An 18696-nucleotide genomic window follows, 5' to 3' on the forward strand; every position below is an offset into this window, starting at 1 on the left:
GCAGCCATGGAAAGGTCCGTTTCCAGGCCAAGCCGTGACGTCAAAGAGTGGGCATCTCCGCCTCTCCCTCCTCCTTGTGTCCACCGGACCGCCACAGGGATTGGCCGCTGAGGGATTTCGCTCTGGGCGCTCACTCACTCGCTGGAGTTGCAACTTGCAACTTGCCAGACAGGGAATGACCAACCGTGCGCCAGGAACGGGGAACCTCCGCGATCGGGCGGGCTGGGCATGATGGCGTTTTGGTGGCTCAACCCAGCCTTGACGCGAGCGCCGGCAGCCAAATCGACCTTTCGAATCCAGGGCAAGTTTATTTAGTTCGCATATACAGGGGCTGGGTTCGAGATGATGATGAGACCGCATTCTCTGACTGCGGGATTATTGACTTTATGCCTTGCATTATTCTACTGTTTATCGTTATCGTCACCCACGCATTCCTCGTGTGCGGGATTAACCGGACAGCACCAGCACCGTACAGCACAGCCCAGCACAGCACAGCCAGGGAGATTTCAACCGCGCAAAATGCATTGAGGTGATCCAAAAGAACACCAAAGGGAGTGGATGAAGAAAAAGTCGCACTACGCTTAAACTAAATTCCCCGGCCTTTTGACGGTGATGAATCATGATCCATGACTCTAGGCCTACAAATAAAAATAGCCAAGGGGAACAAGAACGAAGTGGATAGAATAGGCTCGTAGTACGAGTCCGCCGCCAGCCCTGCTCTATCGGGGTACGATCCACGGGTCAAACTGCCCGGTTTCACTCGAATTCCTCGTTCTCAGGTCAGAGCAATCAGAACTGTCTGTCGTAAGACTAGCAGTCGTACTCCGTAGTTGTCCTCTTTGAAATGGTTTAATTGGAGTCGTCGGATGGAATCGACTGACTGACTGACTGATACAATCAGGGCCAGTATAAATTTCGGCAGTCCTTCTTCCCCTCCTCCTCCTCCTCCCTTCTTCCTTACCTCTCAATCAGACTCTCGCAGACTTGGATCCAATATTCCCCCAAACCTTGACTGCAAAATCAGCTTGAATATCTCGCCCAAACATATCTCCATCCAGTAAATCGGACGAGAAAGAAAAAAGGGTGTAATCAAATACTCCCAAGTACCTACTACGCCAGTGGTGAAACTCCCTGGTCGATAGAATCTGTACTTGCATTGGGACAGGACAAGATTTGACACGAGGGGAAAATCTGAAAGATCGATTTCACCTCAAGATCAAATCCGTCGTCCCCTCTACAATATCGTGAAAATATTTCCATCCGACCATCGACCGGAAGAATACTCCGTCACGATGTCGCAGAAGCCCATCTTTGTGGCTACTCACCCGCGGGCATGTTCCACGGCCTTTGAGCGAGTCAGTCTCCCCTGCGCCCCCCCACCAACCCCCCCCCCAAAATACACCCTTTGCCCCTCCCTCCCCCTCAAAACATTGTATAGGATTAACATGTGGACTAACCTCATGGCATCAGGTCTTCATGACTCAGCGGGATACCATTCAGTGTGTCCACGAGCCGTTTGGCGATGCCTTCTACTATGGACCGGAGCGGTTGTCGACCAGATTCGCCGACGACGAACAGGCCCGTCTGGACAGCGGATTCAGCCAGTCGACGTTCAAGACCGTCCTGGATCGCATCGAGCGCGAATCATCTGAGGTCCGACCCTTTTTCTTGCCCATGTTGTTATCTTCCCTTTGTCGTTGCACTTTATTTCCCCCGTCGTAGTGGTCCGTCGTTCGGGGATGCGCATGCGCTATCTGCATCGTTAGAGAACCAAGGAACAACGTGCAGGAGCAGACGAGAGCAGACTCTGTCGTTTCCCCTTTGTGATGATCTACAACATGTGCTTTGTCTGCGTGGGATCGATCACCTTCGAGTTGTGTTGTGTTGTCTTCGCCCCACCCCCCTCCCATCACCCCTACCTACAACTCCACGGAGAACAAGCCCGCACGAGAACAGGATGGACCGACCGAATCGCGCGATCCAAGCTGTTGGGAGCCCTGCCCTAACCCCCCGCTATACCATGTATCCCCTACCTATGCATCACCATCACCACCATTCCTATACCACGACGAGATACTTACCGACGAGCAGGGCAAGCGCATCTTCATCAAGGACATAATCCACTACCTCCTGCCACCGCACGGCCAACCCGCCAGCATCGCGCCGTCCCTGCACCGCATCAAGCGCGGCGTCGGCACGGAGACGGAGACGACCGGCGCGGTCGGCCCCAACGGCGAGGAGAAGGAAGTGCAACCTTCCCCATACCCGTACGCGACGGCAGCAGAACCCGGCAACCCGACCGTGATGCCACGGGCGCAGCTCTCGGAGTTCCACTTTGCGTTCCTGATCCGCGACCCGCATTACAGTGTACCGTCGTACTACCGGTGCACAATCCCGCCGCTGGACGCGGTGACGGGATTCCAGAACTACGACCCGTCGGAGGCCGGGTACGACGAGCTGCGGCGGACGTTCGACTACCTGCGGGCGACGCACCTGGTCGGGCCGCGGGTGGCGACGCGCGACGATCTGACCGAGCACGAGCACGACTCGTCAGCTTCGTCGTCGCGGCCGTCATCCTCGGCCTCGTCCGCCAGCATGACCGGCGGAAGTGGCAACGGCAGCGGGGACAGCGAGGGGGTGGAGATCTGCGTCGTCGACGCAGACGACATGCTGAATAACCCTGCGCCGATGATCGAGGCGTTCTGCCGCAGCGTCGGGCTGAAGTATGATCCGTCGATGCTGTGCTGGGACACGGAGGCGGACCATGCGCATGCGCGCGCTGCGTTCGAGAAGTGGAGGGGCTTTCATAACGATGCGATCGAGTCTAAGGGCTTGGTGGGCCGGAAACATGTTAGTTTATCCATTCCATTCCCCTCGTTGCACAACAAAACACAACACCTCAAAAGACACAGACACAGGTGTAGAGTGGAAGAACATACCTACCTACCTCCTCTCCCTCAAACCCAAATCCTCAGCCCAAAGCTAACCAGACCCTCAAAGCCCCGCGCCCAAAAATCCGAATCCGAGTTCGACGCCGAATGGCTAGAGAAATACGGCCCCGAAGGTGCCGCCCTGATCCGCAAGACCGTCGACGCCAATATGGCCGATTATCTGCATCTGAAGAGATTCGCCATGAAGGTCTAATCCCCATTACAAAAGGGGGAGGGGGGGAGAGAGACCCCGCAGGATAGGTGCCGTAACGACAAGAATGAAAACAACAAAAAACAAAGACCAGCGGTAGGAAGGAAGCAAATCACCAAGCAAAAAGGAAAGAAAGAAAGAAAGAAAGAAGAGAGGAGAAACCAACCTGTCCTCTTCCTCTTGCGTGATCACGAACGAACTTACCGCCTTGGTTGACGAACATTGACGATATCTTAGCTCTGATGACGCGATTTGATGTGCATACTTGCTTTCCTTACTTGCTCAACTCTGAAAGGGTAAGTAAGGTGCATGCATGCCGTGATGACTATGATCTGTGCTGTGCTGTGCTTGTTTGATTTTTGATTTGTTTGGTTTGGTTTGGTTTATTTTTGCCCTTCTTAGGCTTGGTTGATGCTACGTGACTGCTACAGTTAGTTAGTTCTGTTGAAAGGGTATGGGAGATTGATACTACCTATTCTGACTCGCGGGATTGATTCCCGGTGGATTTCTTGTTGATATTCATATTGAGATTATTGATTTTTGTGGTTACAGGCTTCATGGCAAGTAGCAAGTAGATGCACGGTGTAGTTCGACCGCACACAAGACTTAAGTCAACAAGCCCTCTATTCCTTACAACCTACAATATTCAAGTTTGGCCTGGCACCGCCACATCATGAAGCCCCGTCGCAGAAATCGTATAATCAAGCCAAAAAAAAAACCTTATCGGCCCAAAGCAAAATAAGCCATCCATCTGTATCATATCATATTCCAGATCTCCAATTCATTTCATGATTTCTCCACAGAACACACCTCCCATAATATACTACCCAAGTCCGTACGTAATGCATACGTAAACCAGTCCTCTCTTAGCCAAAAAGAAAAAGGAAATGTCCTCGCGAAGAGGTAGCCAGAGACGGTGAGATTGGTGTATTCCCCACAAACCCTGCTCTCGAATTCTCCCGCTCTCTTGATTCAAAGCCAACAATCATACACAAAAAAAAAACCCCCCTCTAAACCGCACTGTACCCGCCCCGCGACCCCGACCCTTGCAGCGTATTCAGCACCCGACGCGCCCAGTCGTGGAAGAGGTAGGGGACATCGCGCAGCGTGTCTCCGTGCGGGAGGAGGTCCCACCCGCGGGCGCCGTAGCGGTTATAGTTGAGCCAGGAGCCGAAGATCAGGTACGCGGCGATGCACAGGAAGAGGCTATTTGCCCGGTGGGTTAGCATTTCTTGTGTCCAACAAGGCCAAAACTGGACACAAAACACAAAACAAATAGAGGAAGGGAGAGGGAAGCATTCAACATACAGAATGATTAACCAGGTAAAGAACCCCCAGTGGCTGGACGAATCTCCCTTATTGTCCTCCAGGTACTTGTCGCACGCATACCGGGTCGTCCAATCCAGACGCAGCACGTAGGCATCGTCGTCGGCGGGGCCGAAGCTCTTGAATCGGAGACTACTGTTGCTGCTACTGCCGTTGCTGGATTTGGGCGGCTCGCCGTCGTCGCGGGTCTGCAGGTTCGTCCCCGCGACGACGGTGGCAATCTCGGCCTCCGTGGCCGCCTGGAGACCCTCCAGCCCCGACCGGTCGGGGTCACATTGGAACTCGATGACGGCGCCGGCGGTGTGCTTCTTCCCGGCGGCGTCTTCGTAGGTGCCGCCGGCGAGCTTAAGCAGAAGACCCTCGCGGTCGGGGTCGAGCTTCTTTAAGCGGGTGATCTCCGGGTCTTTGGTGCCGTGGCCGAGGGGGTCGAGGCCGGCGATCGGGAAGGGTTGGTCGGTTTCGATGGTGCTGTTTGTGTGGGTTGTGTATTCGAAGCCGCAGACTGAGATCGGAGCACGAGGTTAGTGGATTGGTGTGGTAGAGTAGAATGGAGAGGGGATGCGATGCGACAAGGGTGCAAGGTAGCGAGGGTGATCATGGGGGGTTGAAGCGTACTGTTCTTGGATGTCCCGCAGCTTAAGCGCCCTCGGTGAGCGGCCTTCCCCAGGATGTTGCAGATGTTCAGCACATATGTCGTGTTGACCGTGGCGGCCTCTTCCGGACGCTCAACGACGTTGTAGAGGGTGTGCACGCCGCCGAGGGCGCTGAGGTCGTACTTGACTGAGTCGACGTTGATGTGTTGGCAGTCAAAGCCCGAAACAGTGACGAGACTGGGGAGAAGGAAGGCGGAGGAGAGGAGGGTCGAGGAGAGGCTAGATGGTATTCGCATGGTGGGTGGTATTATTTTGTGATGCTGACGGGCTGTCTTGGGAGGTTGATTGCTTGGATTACCGGAGCTCAGCTCGACAGTTTCGCAGGTAGGATGGGAGAGGAGAATCGAGCGACCGCCGTAAGATTCCTGAGCTAGAATTTCTAGCCGAAAGTCAAGTGCGTGAGTGCGATGCGACGGAAGGATGGTAGGATAGACACGCGAGAAGGCTGATTGGGTTCAGTTGTCGGCGATGATGCGGTGGCCGGAGCTCTTCGTTTCTCCGAGGCGAGGGCGGGCCGAAAGGGAAGCCGACCAGTTCAGCACGCAGAGTCCACGACAGATGGATGCTCGGGATGGTGCAGAGAGGCGGAAAGAGAGATAAAATGGATGGAATGGTCTATCATGAAGAAGGAGAGAAGCGATGGAGGGAGGATCCAGGCGTACAAACAGTACAGTATTGGTGGCCGGATCTGCACTGCGTCCGACCAGCAGCTGACGGGGATGATGTCACCCGACCATGGGCTGAGCAGAGAAGTATAACGAGACTCATATTAACAGAAGAGCCTAGGTAGAGTAATATGCATATACTAAGGTCAACAGACGAAGCATTCTACCACTAGTACAACAGTAGATAGCAAGTAGATCGCTAGAAAGCAGTTAAAGGATCCTGCATAGGAACATCCAGCTTGACCAAGCGCAACGAAGCCATGACCAGCACAGCAAATCAAGAAAGCCATGCCTATCACTATCCATACCAAAAATCATATCCTCAATAACCTAAAGCACCAATAACTTAACCTATGACGCTCAAAGTGTCGTTCAAGTGTATAGAAGAGACCTCTGGTTAATCTCGGTGCACGGGCCACATCAACCCAAAGAAGAAACCTCTCCAGCATCAAATCCCCATCCGATACAATTAACAACAACCACCTCTTCTCCCCCGGGTCTTCTTCAAAATGATCCAAACACGCATGGTACGTAAACTTCTCTGGAAAATCACTCTATAAATCCACCACCACTAAAACCCCTCCAGCTCTCCAAAGAAGACGAGACCCGCGGCGAAGACAACGAAGTCCGCCGCGAGGACCAAGAGAAGATCAACCGGTTCAGTCGCCTGCACCAACGGGAGACGGTGCTGGAAGAGCAATTGAAACTGAAGCAGGTAAGCAGTCGCTTACTTCCTCATGTCCTATTCCTACCATCAAAACTCTTTCCATCAAAACTCCCTCCCTTCGCCTCCCTCCTCACTAATAAGTTCCCCGCCATCCCACCCCTCCCCCCCCCAAAAAACAATATTAACCCCCAAAAGAAAGACAAAGAAGACCTCGAAGAAATCTCCACAGAACTCGAACTAGCCGATGAAGACGATCTGGTTCCGTAAGTTTGTTCCCTTTCCAAATCAATCCTTAATCCCCAAACCCCAACCCCCAATCCGCCCCAAATTTAACTAACACCCCCAGCTACAAAATCGGCGACTCCTTCTTTCACCTCCCCCTGGAAGAGGCACAAGCCCTCCTGGCCACCTCAACCGAGCAGATCGACACCGAGGTGAGCAAGCTGGAAGAGTCGCTGGGGGACCTGCGCGAGGAGCTGCAGCAGCTCAAGGTGGCGCTGTATGCGCGGTTCGGGCGGAGTATTAACTTGGAGACTTAGTCGGTCCTCTGTCTCTCTGGTTGTGGTGCTGGGTTGGGTTTTTTGTTTTGTTTAGTGGTTGGATGGGTTAAGCTGGATGTTGGTTGTATTCTAGTTTGACGGCTTCCAAGGTTATGAGATTCTTTTATTTTCCTTCTTTATTCCAAGTTGGATGCTTATAGTAACTAAAGGTATGGTAAGGTATGGAGGTCGGTTGTGTTGACTCTCTCATGCTTTTCAGCTGTGGAGATAGTTATCGGTTTATGCGACCGTGGAGTGAAGAAAATTGGGTGGAAATCTTTCAAAAAAAGTTCTTCTCTTCCAGTATTATACCTTCGAAGACGAGATCAATGCTATCTAAATAGAAAAGAAACCGCCTATGTGCAGATACTGTGTACAGTACAGAGGAAAAAAAAGAGAAACAGACTCGGTCGAACAACCAACAGGGGGGATATCTACGCGAAATACTATACTATGGATAGTGTGCTGTGCCAGTGAAACATGAAAGGGGGTAATGAAAGGAAGAAAATTTTTTCGTGATCCATAACTTCATGTCACATGCTTTGGAGGGACAAAAGAAGAAATGCGCTTCCGAGATGGAATAATGTTGACATGGGCGTTGGTACAAATCCGTTTGCTGATTTGCTCGGATACAGGATGTATGTCTGCCTCAGGCACGATTGGCCGAGTGCGGTGCGACCAAGGTGAGCTTTGTGAGCGGTCAAGAGAGTGGGCCAGGTTGCGACACACGAAGCCGAATGCCGTGCAGTACCATCCTCCCAGTGACCCCCTAAATAATACTGGCGATCGTCATGCGCGAATGGGATGAGCTTGATTGGGGTGTGGTTGCATCAGAGCTGGTGGCTGTCGCGTCAGGTCCTAGGTAAGCCGAGTCCGCCGGCTTCGGATGAAGTGGTTGTAGTTCTTGGTGTTGCTGTTGTTGTTGTTGCTGCTGCTGCTGTCTCTCGCCCAGGAAGTGCACAGTATGTTCGACCCAAACCCAACCTTTCCACTTCTCCGTAGTCTCCGTCTCAGGACGGGTATACGAGGCGGGACTGCTGATCTGAGGGGACATCGTTTCGAGTTGAGAGCCCGTTTCACTTCCCTGCCAGACCCAGCTGCTCTCGATCGTTCCTTGCATGTCTCCAGAAACATAGGCAATCAATTCCTCATCGCGGTCAGGCATCATGGTCTCGCTGCGCCGCATCAGGATATTCAGGAAGAATGCCAGGTATCGTCCACAGGCGGCATTCACCGCGCGGGAGTCCCCGATCACGGCACTAGCTTGTACGCAGACGAGTGCGGCGGCATATTCCTGGCGGAAGAGGAGCAACAGTACGCAGCGCCAGAGATGAACGCATAGCATAGCCCCTGCTGACGAGGCGAGCAGTGGCCGCCAATCCTCGCCGCTGGTCGTCGAGTGTCCATGTCGCGGGCTCGTAGGCGGGGGCCGCATACAGCGGGAGAGAAGACGGGCGGTATCCTGGGCGGTCGACACACAAAACTCCAGCGCCGAAGATCGGGCCTCGGGGCTGCAGTATGGGGACATGTTGTGTCGGTGGAGAAGGAGTCGCGCATTTTGGAGATAGACGATGGGTGCGAGGGAACGAGGGTCGAGGTATTGTTCGGACCGTGGCGAATACTGCGCGGGAAATGTGCCTAAGCAGGCGTTGAAGTGTCGCTCGAAGGTTTCCAAGGTGGCCGAGCTGATGGTTGGGCTCTTCAGGGTTCGAGACAGCTGTCCGATCGATCGGACCACATGGATGCTTGCGAGGAGCGGACTCTTTTGTGGGCTTTCCGGCACAGGCCCGCCTTCCGAGATGTATTGCTCGTCGATAGGGCATGGGAGGTCGACATCACAGTCCTGATCATTGATCAGTACTGGTTTGCCCATCTCTAGAGCGAGAAGCCTGTGAGTGCATCAGTCTCGGAACCCATTGCTGAACCGTACCGGATTTGGGTGATCCTTACCGGTCCCAAGTGTACATCCCCCACCACACTCGCTTGCGCATCTCGCCCTCCAAAGGTGACCAGGGTCCAGACTCCAAGTGTAATCCAATCTCCTGGGCCACTCTCACAGCCGACCCAATCCAGACCCAACTTGCCGACCGGGAGTTGACCTCGTAGAGAAAGATACTGGCCAGCAGCGCCGCCCGCGCCTGGTCCAGGGTGAAGTTATCTTGCCATACATCGATCACACCGCAGCAAATCTTCACAAATTCTTTGCCTTCCTCTTCTCGATTCGGTTCCAAGGTGTGTAGAGACCCGCATGCAAAGACACCAAACAAGACCGCCGCCCATTCCCGAGGGACACCCAGCAGCGTTCCTGCTTGGTAGACCTTTTCATACTCCGCCACGAAGGTAGGCCAATGAATCACCGGAAGCACGGAATGCAAGCAAGAATAATATTGCCCCAAGAGACGATTGGCCACATCTTTTGGCGGAAGTTGCGGGGGATCCGTCGTTAACAAGGATTTCGGTCCCGGTTGACGATAGGGCGGAGGAACTTTCAGGATACCTCGACCATACTTGCAAAGGTTGACCCGTGCTTCGGTCATATCCTGCATCAAGGGCGCCTTGGGTCGGCGCGGGGGACGATATCCAATATCCGGGAGCTTCAGTTGCGGTTGGCCCGTTGCATCAATGTCGAGATCCATCAGATTGTCCGACCTGAGCATCCCCGATCGTAGTTGCTGTAGTTGGTGCTTGGTGGACAACAGTTGCTTTTCCAGGTCTTGGACTTGTCTACCAGTCGAATTAGCATGTGGGGTCACAGAGGGAACGGTAACACGAACTTAATAGATGACATGCGCCTGTTGGTTTCCTTGGTGAATTGACAGCGCACCTTGCGGTTGGTGCATTCTGTGCAACTGGACGACTCGGAGGCGTCACACTGGGCGGAAGGTCAATGCGAGAGCAGAGTAACAGGGCTGCGGCGTAACCATACCTTGACCTTGCGCTCCCGACACGCATCGCAACTGGGGTCCTTTCTTCGCTGCCGATACGCTCTCTTCTGCTGGAGAGGCTGCTGCGATTGCTGATGATGCGGATGCGGACCAGCCGCCACACCACCCACCGGCTGTAGCATTCCCGGTCCCGGTCCGGGGAGCGATGGCGCATCCGCGAGGATGGATGATGCACCCTCCGCGGGCGAGCCACTGGACTCATATGAACGCGAGTAAGGCGGAAGGGAAGCCGTGGCCGTCGACTGTTGAGGAGTGGGCATCTGCTGTGCCGCCAAGGGTTGCAAGAGATGGGACATGCGCAGTCCGCTGTCGGGTCGACTGGGCGGTGCGGACAGCAGCGAAGCCGCCGGTGGGCCGGGAGGTTGGAGGAGAGGCGCTGGCGGCGAAGTCACCGCGTGCACGGGGGGAAGCTCATACGGTCCTCCCGGCTGGTTCGGACTAGTCGATGAGCGAAAATAATGCGCCTGCATGCCGACACCTGCAATGTAACTTCATAAGGCGAAGGCGAAAGAAAGTGGGAGCAGTTGCGCGCGTGCCAGACGATGCCGGGCCCGTCTGCGGGAGAGAAGCAGGATGCGCAGCGGGACAACAAGCAAAGACCTCCAAGAATTGACAAGACGGCAAACCCTCTTCTTGGATGCGATGTGGAAGGGAACTAGTGTAGATAGTGGCGGTGGGGGAGAGAAGCGACAAGGATTTTTGACAATCAGCCAGATCCCGAAAAAGAACCCAAAATGCCCGATTCAGCTGCCCACTCAGTTTGGAGTAGGATCGGTGGTGGAAGACGGAGGAGGGGAGGAGTAGGAGGGGGGTGGATTATCCGCAATGGCGACGAAGGTAAGATAAAATAGCTGTATCGATCGCACCAATGAATTTGAATTAGAGATTCAATGTTCCAGAGACAGAAATAAAGTTGGAGCGATGGTCAACCGTGGAGACATCTAGACGCGGTAGTGTTGCGGTAGTTCCTGGGTGCGGACAGATGGATGATGTGTGGGTGTGGATGCTGATGAAGCCATACAAGATTACCGAGGTTGGGAGGGGCTGCCAAATTCAAGAACAGCACACAAGGAATCGCAGTGGGTTTCACCAAGGAAGGATGACTTTCGGTGGGTTGGTCTCTGGTAAAGCTCGCGTCTGCCAGGTCGTGCGCATAAGCATTGAATGGAATGAAGGGGTTTTTCCAAGTGTTTGTGTACACAAGGTGTAGAAGGGAAAAGGTGGCCACACTGGAGAGGGGCAAGAGAAACGGGAAGGGGAAAGAGGAGATCAGAAGAGAGAAAGAGAGAGGAAGAAAGAGAGAAAGCAAGCGAAGAAGGCGACTTGCGGCAGAAAAGAAAGACGGGGCGAAAAGAGCTGGAATGAAGAGGGAGAAAAAGGATATAGAGAAATAATGAATGGTGACGGGTTTCGGCAGTCATGGGCAGGAATGGACGATAAGCCCGTCGTTGTCCGTCATACTACTAACTAACCTGCCTGCTAAACTACTTCCTATTCACTACTTAACTGACTACTATGATCGTGCTGATGGGAATCAAAAAAACAAAGAAAAATAAGACAGAGTTGGAAAAAAAAAATCAAATCCCTGGTATTCAGGGATTCTTATTTGGGTTGGTGACTAGAAACTATTTTATTCCTTTATTTTTCTCGAACCCTAGTTCATCTCTATATAGACTCCAGTGATCAAGTGGAAACAATCCCCTCAAATCATGTAGTAAGTGATAAGCGGGAGCAGCAGCAGCAAGCTGCAGTTACAGTTGCTGGCGATTCTCGGCTCCAGACCTTCTCTTCAGCCTTCCGTTCTCTCTTTCAGCACGTTGGTGGAAACGAAACAATTTAGGGGACACAACAGTCACCAGACATGAATGAGTGGGCTGTCAATGCGAAGAGAGGCTGAGATCGGTCACCTATTGCCTCTCTCTCTCTCCCTCCCCTTCCCCTCGCACGACCCGACCATCCATCCAGGGTCCTCCTAGGTTCAGGAAAGGACTCCGAAAGTTTCTCGGCTGACCCCGGTTACAGAGCAGCCAGAAAACATGGCTGAAACGACGCCATTCCATACTCGAATGAGATTGAGGGAGGGGCAACCCGGAGATTAGCACCTGAGCTTACTGCAGAAAGTCTATCCGTCAGGAATCTGCTGCCGACAGGCTGCCACTGGCAGCCAGCCAGCCAGCCAGACAGACAGACTTGCTTTTTAGCTTCCGTCGCATTGTGAGGAAGCGGGTTAATCTGCTAGAGAAACCCGAAACCCATCACCCAACGGTTGCTGCCGACCACTGCAATTTATGTTAATATCTCCTTGAGAGCAACACGAGCAGCAACACCAGCAGCCGCAGCATCAGCAACGAGCACAGCTTGTTGGCCTGGATCGATCGGCTGTCTGCGATTAATGAGCGGTGGGGAATAATGGACCGTTTCTTTCCATTTGTTTTTTGGCTTTCATCTGGAATCATGCTATAAAATCACAGCACTGTAGTGAAATCCCTATTTGAGTCATGTCTACTACGTGGTAATTAGTGGGTGTATAACGGGCCAGGGTCGGTACCAACTCCCGGAGGGCAGACAGAGGCTTGGTTTCTTGGTTGCCCATGGTAAGATGGTAAGGCCAACAAAGATAGATGGATAGATAGGATTTCGGTGAATTCGGTCTAGCTGAGGATCAGACCTCTGGCTAACTGGAAAGCAACCCGAGATCGGCAAGTGGCAGTGTCGTCCTGACGAGATCGCGACGTGGTCAGTTGGTCCCACCACGGGGCGGGATCACAAAGAGGGAGGAAGATGAGGAGAGAGGGTCTGAGTCTGCCAGTCGGGTAGGAGAGAAAGAGGAAAGAGAGGAGCCAGACTCGGCCATCGGAGCCAAGGACAGCAATTCGCTGATCAACTATGGTTCTAGTTTCTAACAATTGACTGTCAGCGTACCAAGTACACATACAACAACCTACAGACGGAGCTCAACTCCGAGCGATTGCCACTGGCTGCTGAGCTGTAGGATTCTTTGATGTACTGTACATACGTGTGCAGCAGTTGATGCAAGTTGGGAGTGACTTAGGGTAAGCTTGCTCGTAACTATCGGATCTATCCCGTAGCCGATGGGATATGTTTAGCCTAAGTTAGTGGCCCATCGATGATCGGATACCCTCAAGACTTTCTCAGGTAAGACTACATCCTCATCGGAAGCCGGATGAACGAAGACAGAAAGAGGGGCTGGCAGTGGAATCGGTATCTCGATCCGGGATGCCCACTTCGTCATTCTCATTATTGATATTATTATTTATTTATTGAATTTTTTTTTGGTGTGGACATACTCCGTAGTATGATGAGGATGGATCAAATTGGGACTCGTCCCGGCAGCAGGTGTGAAAAGTACGTCGACCACGGAGTACGGAACGATGACTGGCGGCTTGACGGGAACGTGGAAAGTCAAACTCGCTTTACCTTCAAGGAAAGGTCAATGGGTCAACGGTTTGATTGGGTGTTGGAGCAGATCGTTGGTTGCTATTCTTATTCTCTTCACCGATATCCATCCAATACCGGGTGTCGCTTCCCCTGAGGTTGAATCCCGATTGATTCCCCCAGAGATTTGTTCCGGTTAAACTTGAATTGCGCCTGTCGTTGCACCGGCCCGGCGAAGAAGGACAAGATCTCTCCTCAGCAGGTATCTATCTGAGACAGGGAAAAAAAGATCTTATCAGCAATTCGATTGCAGTGTGGAAAAAAAAAAAAAAAAAAGAACAAAAATCATCAGCGTGATGAAGAGGGAGAAACAAATAACGAAAAAATGAAATTAGAAAAGAAAAAGAAAAGAAAAAAAAAAGGCCCATCATCACCAGCATCGTGCTGACGATCGACTCGGAATCACTCCTCCGGATCAAGCCCATTGGAGGAACCAAGGACGGCACGAGGCAGCAACCGTGGACGGTTCCACTGGAAGCTTGCGCACATTACCATTACACCGAGACCAGGCTTTGAGGAATTATACCTGCCTGTCGAAGTGCTGACGAATTTCATGATGATGATGATGGCAGCGGCGCTGTGGCTGGGTCTCGTTCACTTCTCGGGCGAAACACGGACGCCATCGCCAGCCAAACCGAAGTGCGGCAGCGAAAATTCTCCGGGCTGCCCACCATCCATCCAATAATGCTCGCCTACTGACCGTCATTTGCGTGGAATTGGTCGGTTAGCACCCGGCCTTGAAGACCGTTTGCCTATGCTGATGGGTATCGGCACCTTGCTCGTTCCGTGCCCAATGCTCTTCGCGAGGTGGCAGTGCGTGGTGCACAGTGCCGTACTACAGACATGCTGCGCTGCCTCTGTGGGATTTAACTCTATGCTCTCGAAGAACAAGCAACACGTCCAGTATTCTTCCCTGAGCATTCAGCCAGATTCCAGGCCCTTTCCCCTCTTCCACATTCTGGCTTGAGTCATGTGTCAACGCCACGGAGAAAGTGCCCTGAATCATCTGGAACTCTTGGGTAACTCCGTTTGTCGCGGGTCTAATAGTCAGCCACCCAGGCTGCCCTTCCTCATAATCTCCTAGAGTCAGAGCCGACAGGGCGATTATATTGAAGCTAGTTGCTTCTTAGGTGGCATGGGCCTCTACCTTTTTTCCCTTGCGTTTTTTTCTTTGTTATCCCCTTCTCTGCAGCATTTGTCCTCAGCTTTTCGGCGTGTCGATCAGCTCTCAGTGTCACTAACTGGGAGGCAGAATGGCAGGCGGAGACAGGGTCCTTCCTGTTTCGCAGCTTGGCGTTGGGACATGGCTGCTGAGTGTCTTATAAGCCCTGAGTTCTTGGCCATCTGCCAAGGCCCAGTTGATCGTTGGATTGCGTACCTGCAATTGTTCCTCGTGTCGATGCAACCTACTGTTGCCCAGCTTTTTCTTTAAGCTCCAGCACAGGCTGAAGGGGGGGAGAAAGACTTTTCCTAAATGACCGGCAGTTGCAGTCACAGGCTGCTGCTTCGGCTGGTATCTTGAGATGACAAAACCCATCATCAACTTTCCTATTGAATCTACTCCTTGTACTTGCTGGAAGATTCATCCCTTTCTTTAATTATCACAGCTACATTGGCCATTCAGGACTCGGTGTCCAATCGAATGGCTCCAATCTACTACCTAGTACCACCGATCAGTCCGTTACTGCAGTGTGCCTGCGCCGTCCTGCGCAGCCGCAGCAACGGACTTCAGCGGTATATACTCTACGGTACCTGGCCATCCCCTTACAAGTTTCAGAGCGTTCGATATTGAGACCATCCACCAAACAATGCGGAAAATATCTCCTTAACCTATCCTGCTTGTTTGGTTTCGCCGCACTGACGGGCAATATCCGCCAGTCTTACGCATCAGTCGCCGGCGTCGTCATTTCGCAGGGTCCGCACCACTTGTTCAGAACTTCATTCGTCGCTCCCACCCGGTCGCTGACAGTAGTGACTAGGCCGTGACCCATCCAGCCTGCATCGGAGTGGATGCGGATGCAGATGCACACCCCCCAGGAAGATGCCGCACTGCCGCGGGTATCGGATTCATTCCAACGCCTGCGCGTCGGTTGCATGATTTCCTTTTGAGTTTCGAAGGTACAGGAACCCAGACAGCTCTGGCTGGACTCTAGACCTCTCGACCTCTCGGAGGGGCAGTAAGACCTGGAGCATCTAGAATCCCGCACGAGGCCGATTTCTTCTTTGCGCTGTGGCACTAATTCTTCCGTCCTTTTTCGAGAACGATGCGATCGGTCGAAATGGACAAGGACCCATCTCACCAGCCAGTCTCAGTCAATGGTAGATGGTGAACCCTCCCCGTCGTCCAAGGTCAAAGATAGACTAGGGCAGGATAGGCCCGAGGGTGGTTCCCAGACTAGGAGGTACTAGTGACTGCATGTCTAAGGTACCAGGTAACGTACCATGCCCGCCGGATATTCTAGCCGAGATCTGAACAACGATATGGTTAGGACTAAGTATCGAGTAGACTCTGGTGGATGCAAACTCCGACCAGTAACAAGTGGCAAAAGACTAAGCTTTTTCTTTTCGGATGAGAATTTTCCGCGGCAGGAGAGAGAGACTATTGGAAGCAAACGAATACTGTGTTCTCACAAACAGCTTTGAAGTCCAGGCTTGCTCAGTGTGGCTCACTTCAAATTACTAATGCTCAGCTCCAGCCTGAAACTATTTTCCCGTTCGGTGTTCGGCTTGTCGGGAAGGTTGCCACGGAGCTAAGGCACCCTAAAGGGAAAAGAAATGAAAAAGGAAAAAGGAAATGTCCTGCTGAGTAGAGAAAATGGAGGCGGATGTCGGGTCTGTTTCCAGCCGTGACCCGTCTCACCGTAACAGTGGTCTAGTACTATAGACTCATAAACCCCATAGGGTTGAGCAGTTGAACCCGGGCCCACGGGCAAGGATGCCTTTTGTGGTTTAGCCTTCATTGCCGGGTATCAATCCCTTAGAACGTCTCACACACTGTCTTGTCTGTCTGTCTTTGGGAGCATTTCATTTTCATTCCAGGGTCCTCCGCCCCATGTGGTCCGTCCCGTGACACTTGCCCGGTTACACTCCGTTAAGAATATATATACCACAGTTAACTCTAGTGTTGCGCCTTGAGAGTGAGGGCTGATGACTATTATTGTTCTCAGCAGGGATGAGAAATCGAGTGGCCCTGGCTGGACAGACAGACTTCTTTCCCTCTCAGTTCTTTCGCCCCGTCTTCTTTCCCCTTCTGTTTCTCCGCCTAGACAAACATGACTCAGTCAGCTAGTCAGCCTAAAATTCAATACCAATCCTCAATAGTCTCTTCTGCTGCTAAATAAATGCAATGGATTAACATCTCGACCGGACTAGTCAATTCTGACGCAGCTCGGCGAGTTCCGTCACGGCACTAGTTGGTTTAGATCGGTCGTGGCCAGTGGACTTCACAATGGCCGGGAAATTCATCATAAGGGTCTGTCTGCCTCTTCTACGATGGCGGTTCTGCAGTTCTCATTCTTTGCCCTCCCTTTCTCTCATTCTGACTGGCCCAACTGTCCCGTGTTGGCGCCCCCCTCTTCGTCCGTCCTCGGCTCTCAGCAAAGCTGGCCGGCCACTTTCAGCGCCTCTCCCCAGGCCAACAAATCTAGTTTCGACTACAGGTGACGAGCAGCTTTACAGGTCGGTCAGATATTGCTCGAGCCTAACGGTCCACGTGGGCCATGCATTGACCATTTGACCTACCGAAATGGAGTACAGTACGTACGTCCTGTCTGCAGAATTTATATTGAAGAGAGACATATTTCTTATAGGTGGGGTGGTGTTGTTCGGCCTGCTACTACTTGCTCCTCACCAGCAGTCATATACGCCGCGAATATGTTTCGTGTCATTTTGTCTCAAGGGTTCCTGTGGATTCTGGACCCCAACGTAACTGACCCTGCTAGGATACATGAATGAATCGCAACCCGAGACCGCCAGCCAGCCCATCAATCTGCCGCGCGAACCGGGCGCCCGCCCCCTTCTTGGTCCATGCCCCCTCAGCATGTGGCGGCAAATTCAAGCCAAGCATCCTAGTGCGATCGTGGACGGTATCTCGTGGTCGTAGACACTTGCCGTGCCAAAGGGACCAAGCGACGCTATTGACCACTACTGCTATCTCGTCTTCACCCGACACTATGCCAAGCATCCTGGCGCCGGTTCTGGTGCCAGCACGCCATTTCGGCAGGAGAAGATGCTGCAATCGGAGTAAGATAATTATCGATGGCGAGGTCAGGTCCGGTCGATGGATCGTTGGGGATCGAGAGAGAGAGAGTGTGTGTGTGTGTGAGATCTTTGGTCTGGTCGGTAAGCAGCGGACCAGCTCCACTTGGAATTTCTTAGCTTCTTGAGAGCTCGGATTTACTTCCGACAGCCTAGTTGGCGGCCGCCGGTTGAAGGACGAGCATCGCTGGAACTGGCTCCTTCGCGTCAAACCGTTTCTTGTTGCCCTTCCTTCCTCCCTATCTTTGGTGTTTCGGTTACTGAACCGTGCGACCCCATCCGGATTGCGGTCTGCGACTTGCGTACTTCCTGAATCCTGAATCCTGGCAGTCTGGATGCTTGCTTGCTTGCTTGCTGACCTGCAGACTGCAGAGCTAGTCTACAGGCTGCCGTAGCCCAAGGTCGAGTTGAGCTTAGCGGCGCACACCGTCCGAGCCTTTCCGCTGACAATTCAGGAATACTTCCGGCTCTACCTAGCAGTAGCGAATCCAATTCAGCCGCACGCACGGTACACGAGTGGAAATAAACCGGCACTATCTACAGTAATTGTTACCATAGATTCGGAAGATAAGACCGGACGACGATTCGCTTCCAGGATCACAGCTTAGTTGCGCAGCCTCGTATTCAATCCAGAAGATATCAAGGCCAGACAGACATCCCCGTGGGCCAGACTTTCGAGTATATCCAACCGGCGCGCTTCCACGCCCGCATCATCATGGCACGGCAAGCTTCGGCCGAACTTGCCAGTGCAGTGGCATGAGGAGGAGAAGTGGCCAGCCCACAGCCCACAGCCCACAGCCCCTGTCATATGGTCTAAATGTACTAGCTACATCCGGAAATATCAATATTAATCCACCACCATCCATGATTTGTTCGGTAACTAGTCTAGTGGAGGGAGCTGGTCAGAGAGGGGGAAAACAGTAACCTCGCCCTATATTGACCCGCCCGCGATTTCAATCTGATTATCTTCCCCTCGGCAAATATCCGTCCTCGACCGATTCGGGAAATGTTCCCTATCTTTTGTATGCATCTGTCGTGGACATTTCC

The 18696-nt window shown here is 52.7% G+C and overlaps 4 protein-coding genes across 4 annotated transcripts; 2 read left to right on the forward strand and 2 right to left on the reverse strand.

Annotated features, from left to right (window-relative positions):
- Positions 1–1292: 1292 nt before the first annotated feature.
- Positions 1293–3144, forward strand: BO97DRAFT_335614 (uncharacterized protein; the record flags this gene model as incomplete). Its single annotated transcript, XM_025691433.1, has 5 exons — positions 1293–1355; positions 1471–1653; positions 2074–2570; positions 2631–2850; positions 3001–3144. The coding sequence occupies 5 exons, from the start codon at positions 1293–1295 to the stop codon at positions 3142–3144; spliced, it is 1107 nt and encodes a 368-aa protein (XP_025555871.1).
- A 634-nt stretch (positions 3145–3778) lies between these two features.
- Positions 3779–5757, reverse strand: BO97DRAFT_402370 (autophagy-related protein 27). Its single transcript, XM_025694486.1, has 3 exons — positions 5083–5757; positions 4450–4969; positions 3779–4347 (listed from the first exon to the last, which is right to left on the reverse strand). Exons 1-3 carry the CDS (start codon positions 5354–5356, stop codon positions 4152–4154), a joined length of 990 nt encoding a protein of 329 aa, XP_025555872.1. The 5' UTR covers positions 5357–5757; the 3' UTR covers positions 3779–4151.
- A 373-nt stretch (positions 5758–6130) lies between these two features.
- On the forward strand, positions 6131–7130 carry BO97DRAFT_360101 (tubulin-binding prefolding complex subunit GIM3). Its single transcript, XM_025692345.1, has 4 exons — positions 6131–6312; positions 6372–6500; positions 6648–6715; positions 6799–7130. Exons 1-4 carry the CDS (start codon positions 6295–6297, stop codon positions 6989–6991), a joined length of 408 nt encoding a protein of 135 aa, XP_025555873.1. The 5' UTR covers positions 6131–6294; the 3' UTR covers positions 6992–7130.
- A 630-nt stretch (positions 7131–7760) lies between these two features.
- Positions 7761–10406, reverse strand: BO97DRAFT_410252 (transcription factor domain-containing protein; the record flags this gene model as incomplete). Its single annotated transcript, XM_025696130.1, has 4 exons — positions 7761–8880; positions 8942–9715; positions 9766–9863; positions 9918–10406. 4 exons carry the CDS (start codon positions 10404–10406, stop codon positions 7761–7763), a joined length of 2481 nt encoding a protein of 826 aa, XP_025555874.1.
- Positions 10407–18696: the final 8290 nt, after the last annotated feature.

This window comes from Aspergillus homomorphus (assembly GCF_003184865.1).
Source record: "Aspergillus homomorphus CBS 101889 unplaced genomic scaffold BO97scaffold_2, whole genome shotgun sequence".
Lineage (NCBI taxonomy): Eukaryota > Fungi > Ascomycota > Eurotiomycetes > Eurotiales > Aspergillaceae > Aspergillus > Aspergillus homomorphus.

Excerpts from the sequence above, each read along its gene's own strand:
- BO97DRAFT_402370 (XM_025694486.1), bottom strand. The coding sequence starts at position 5,356 with ATGCGAATACCATCTAGCCTCTCCTCGACCCTCCTCTCCTCCGCCTTC. Across the intron at positions 4,970-5,082 it reads CTGCGGGACATCCAAGAACA|TCTGCGGCTTCGAATACACA; the intron begins GTACGCTTCAAC and ends CTCCGATCTCAG. Across the intron at positions 4,348-4,449 it reads TTTACCTGGTTAATCATTCT|CCTCTTCCTGTGCATCGCCG; the intron begins GTATGTTGAATG and ends CCGGGCAAATAG.
- BO97DRAFT_360101 (XM_025692345.1), top strand. Across the intron at positions 6,501-6,647 it reads AGCAATTGAAACTGAAGCAG|AAAGACAAAGAAGACCTCGA; the intron begins GTAAGCAGTCGC and ends AACCCCCAAAAG. Across the intron at positions 6,716-6,798 it reads GATGAAGACGATCTGGTTCC|CTACAAAATCGGCGACTCCT; the intron begins GTAAGTTTGTTC and ends TAACACCCCCAG.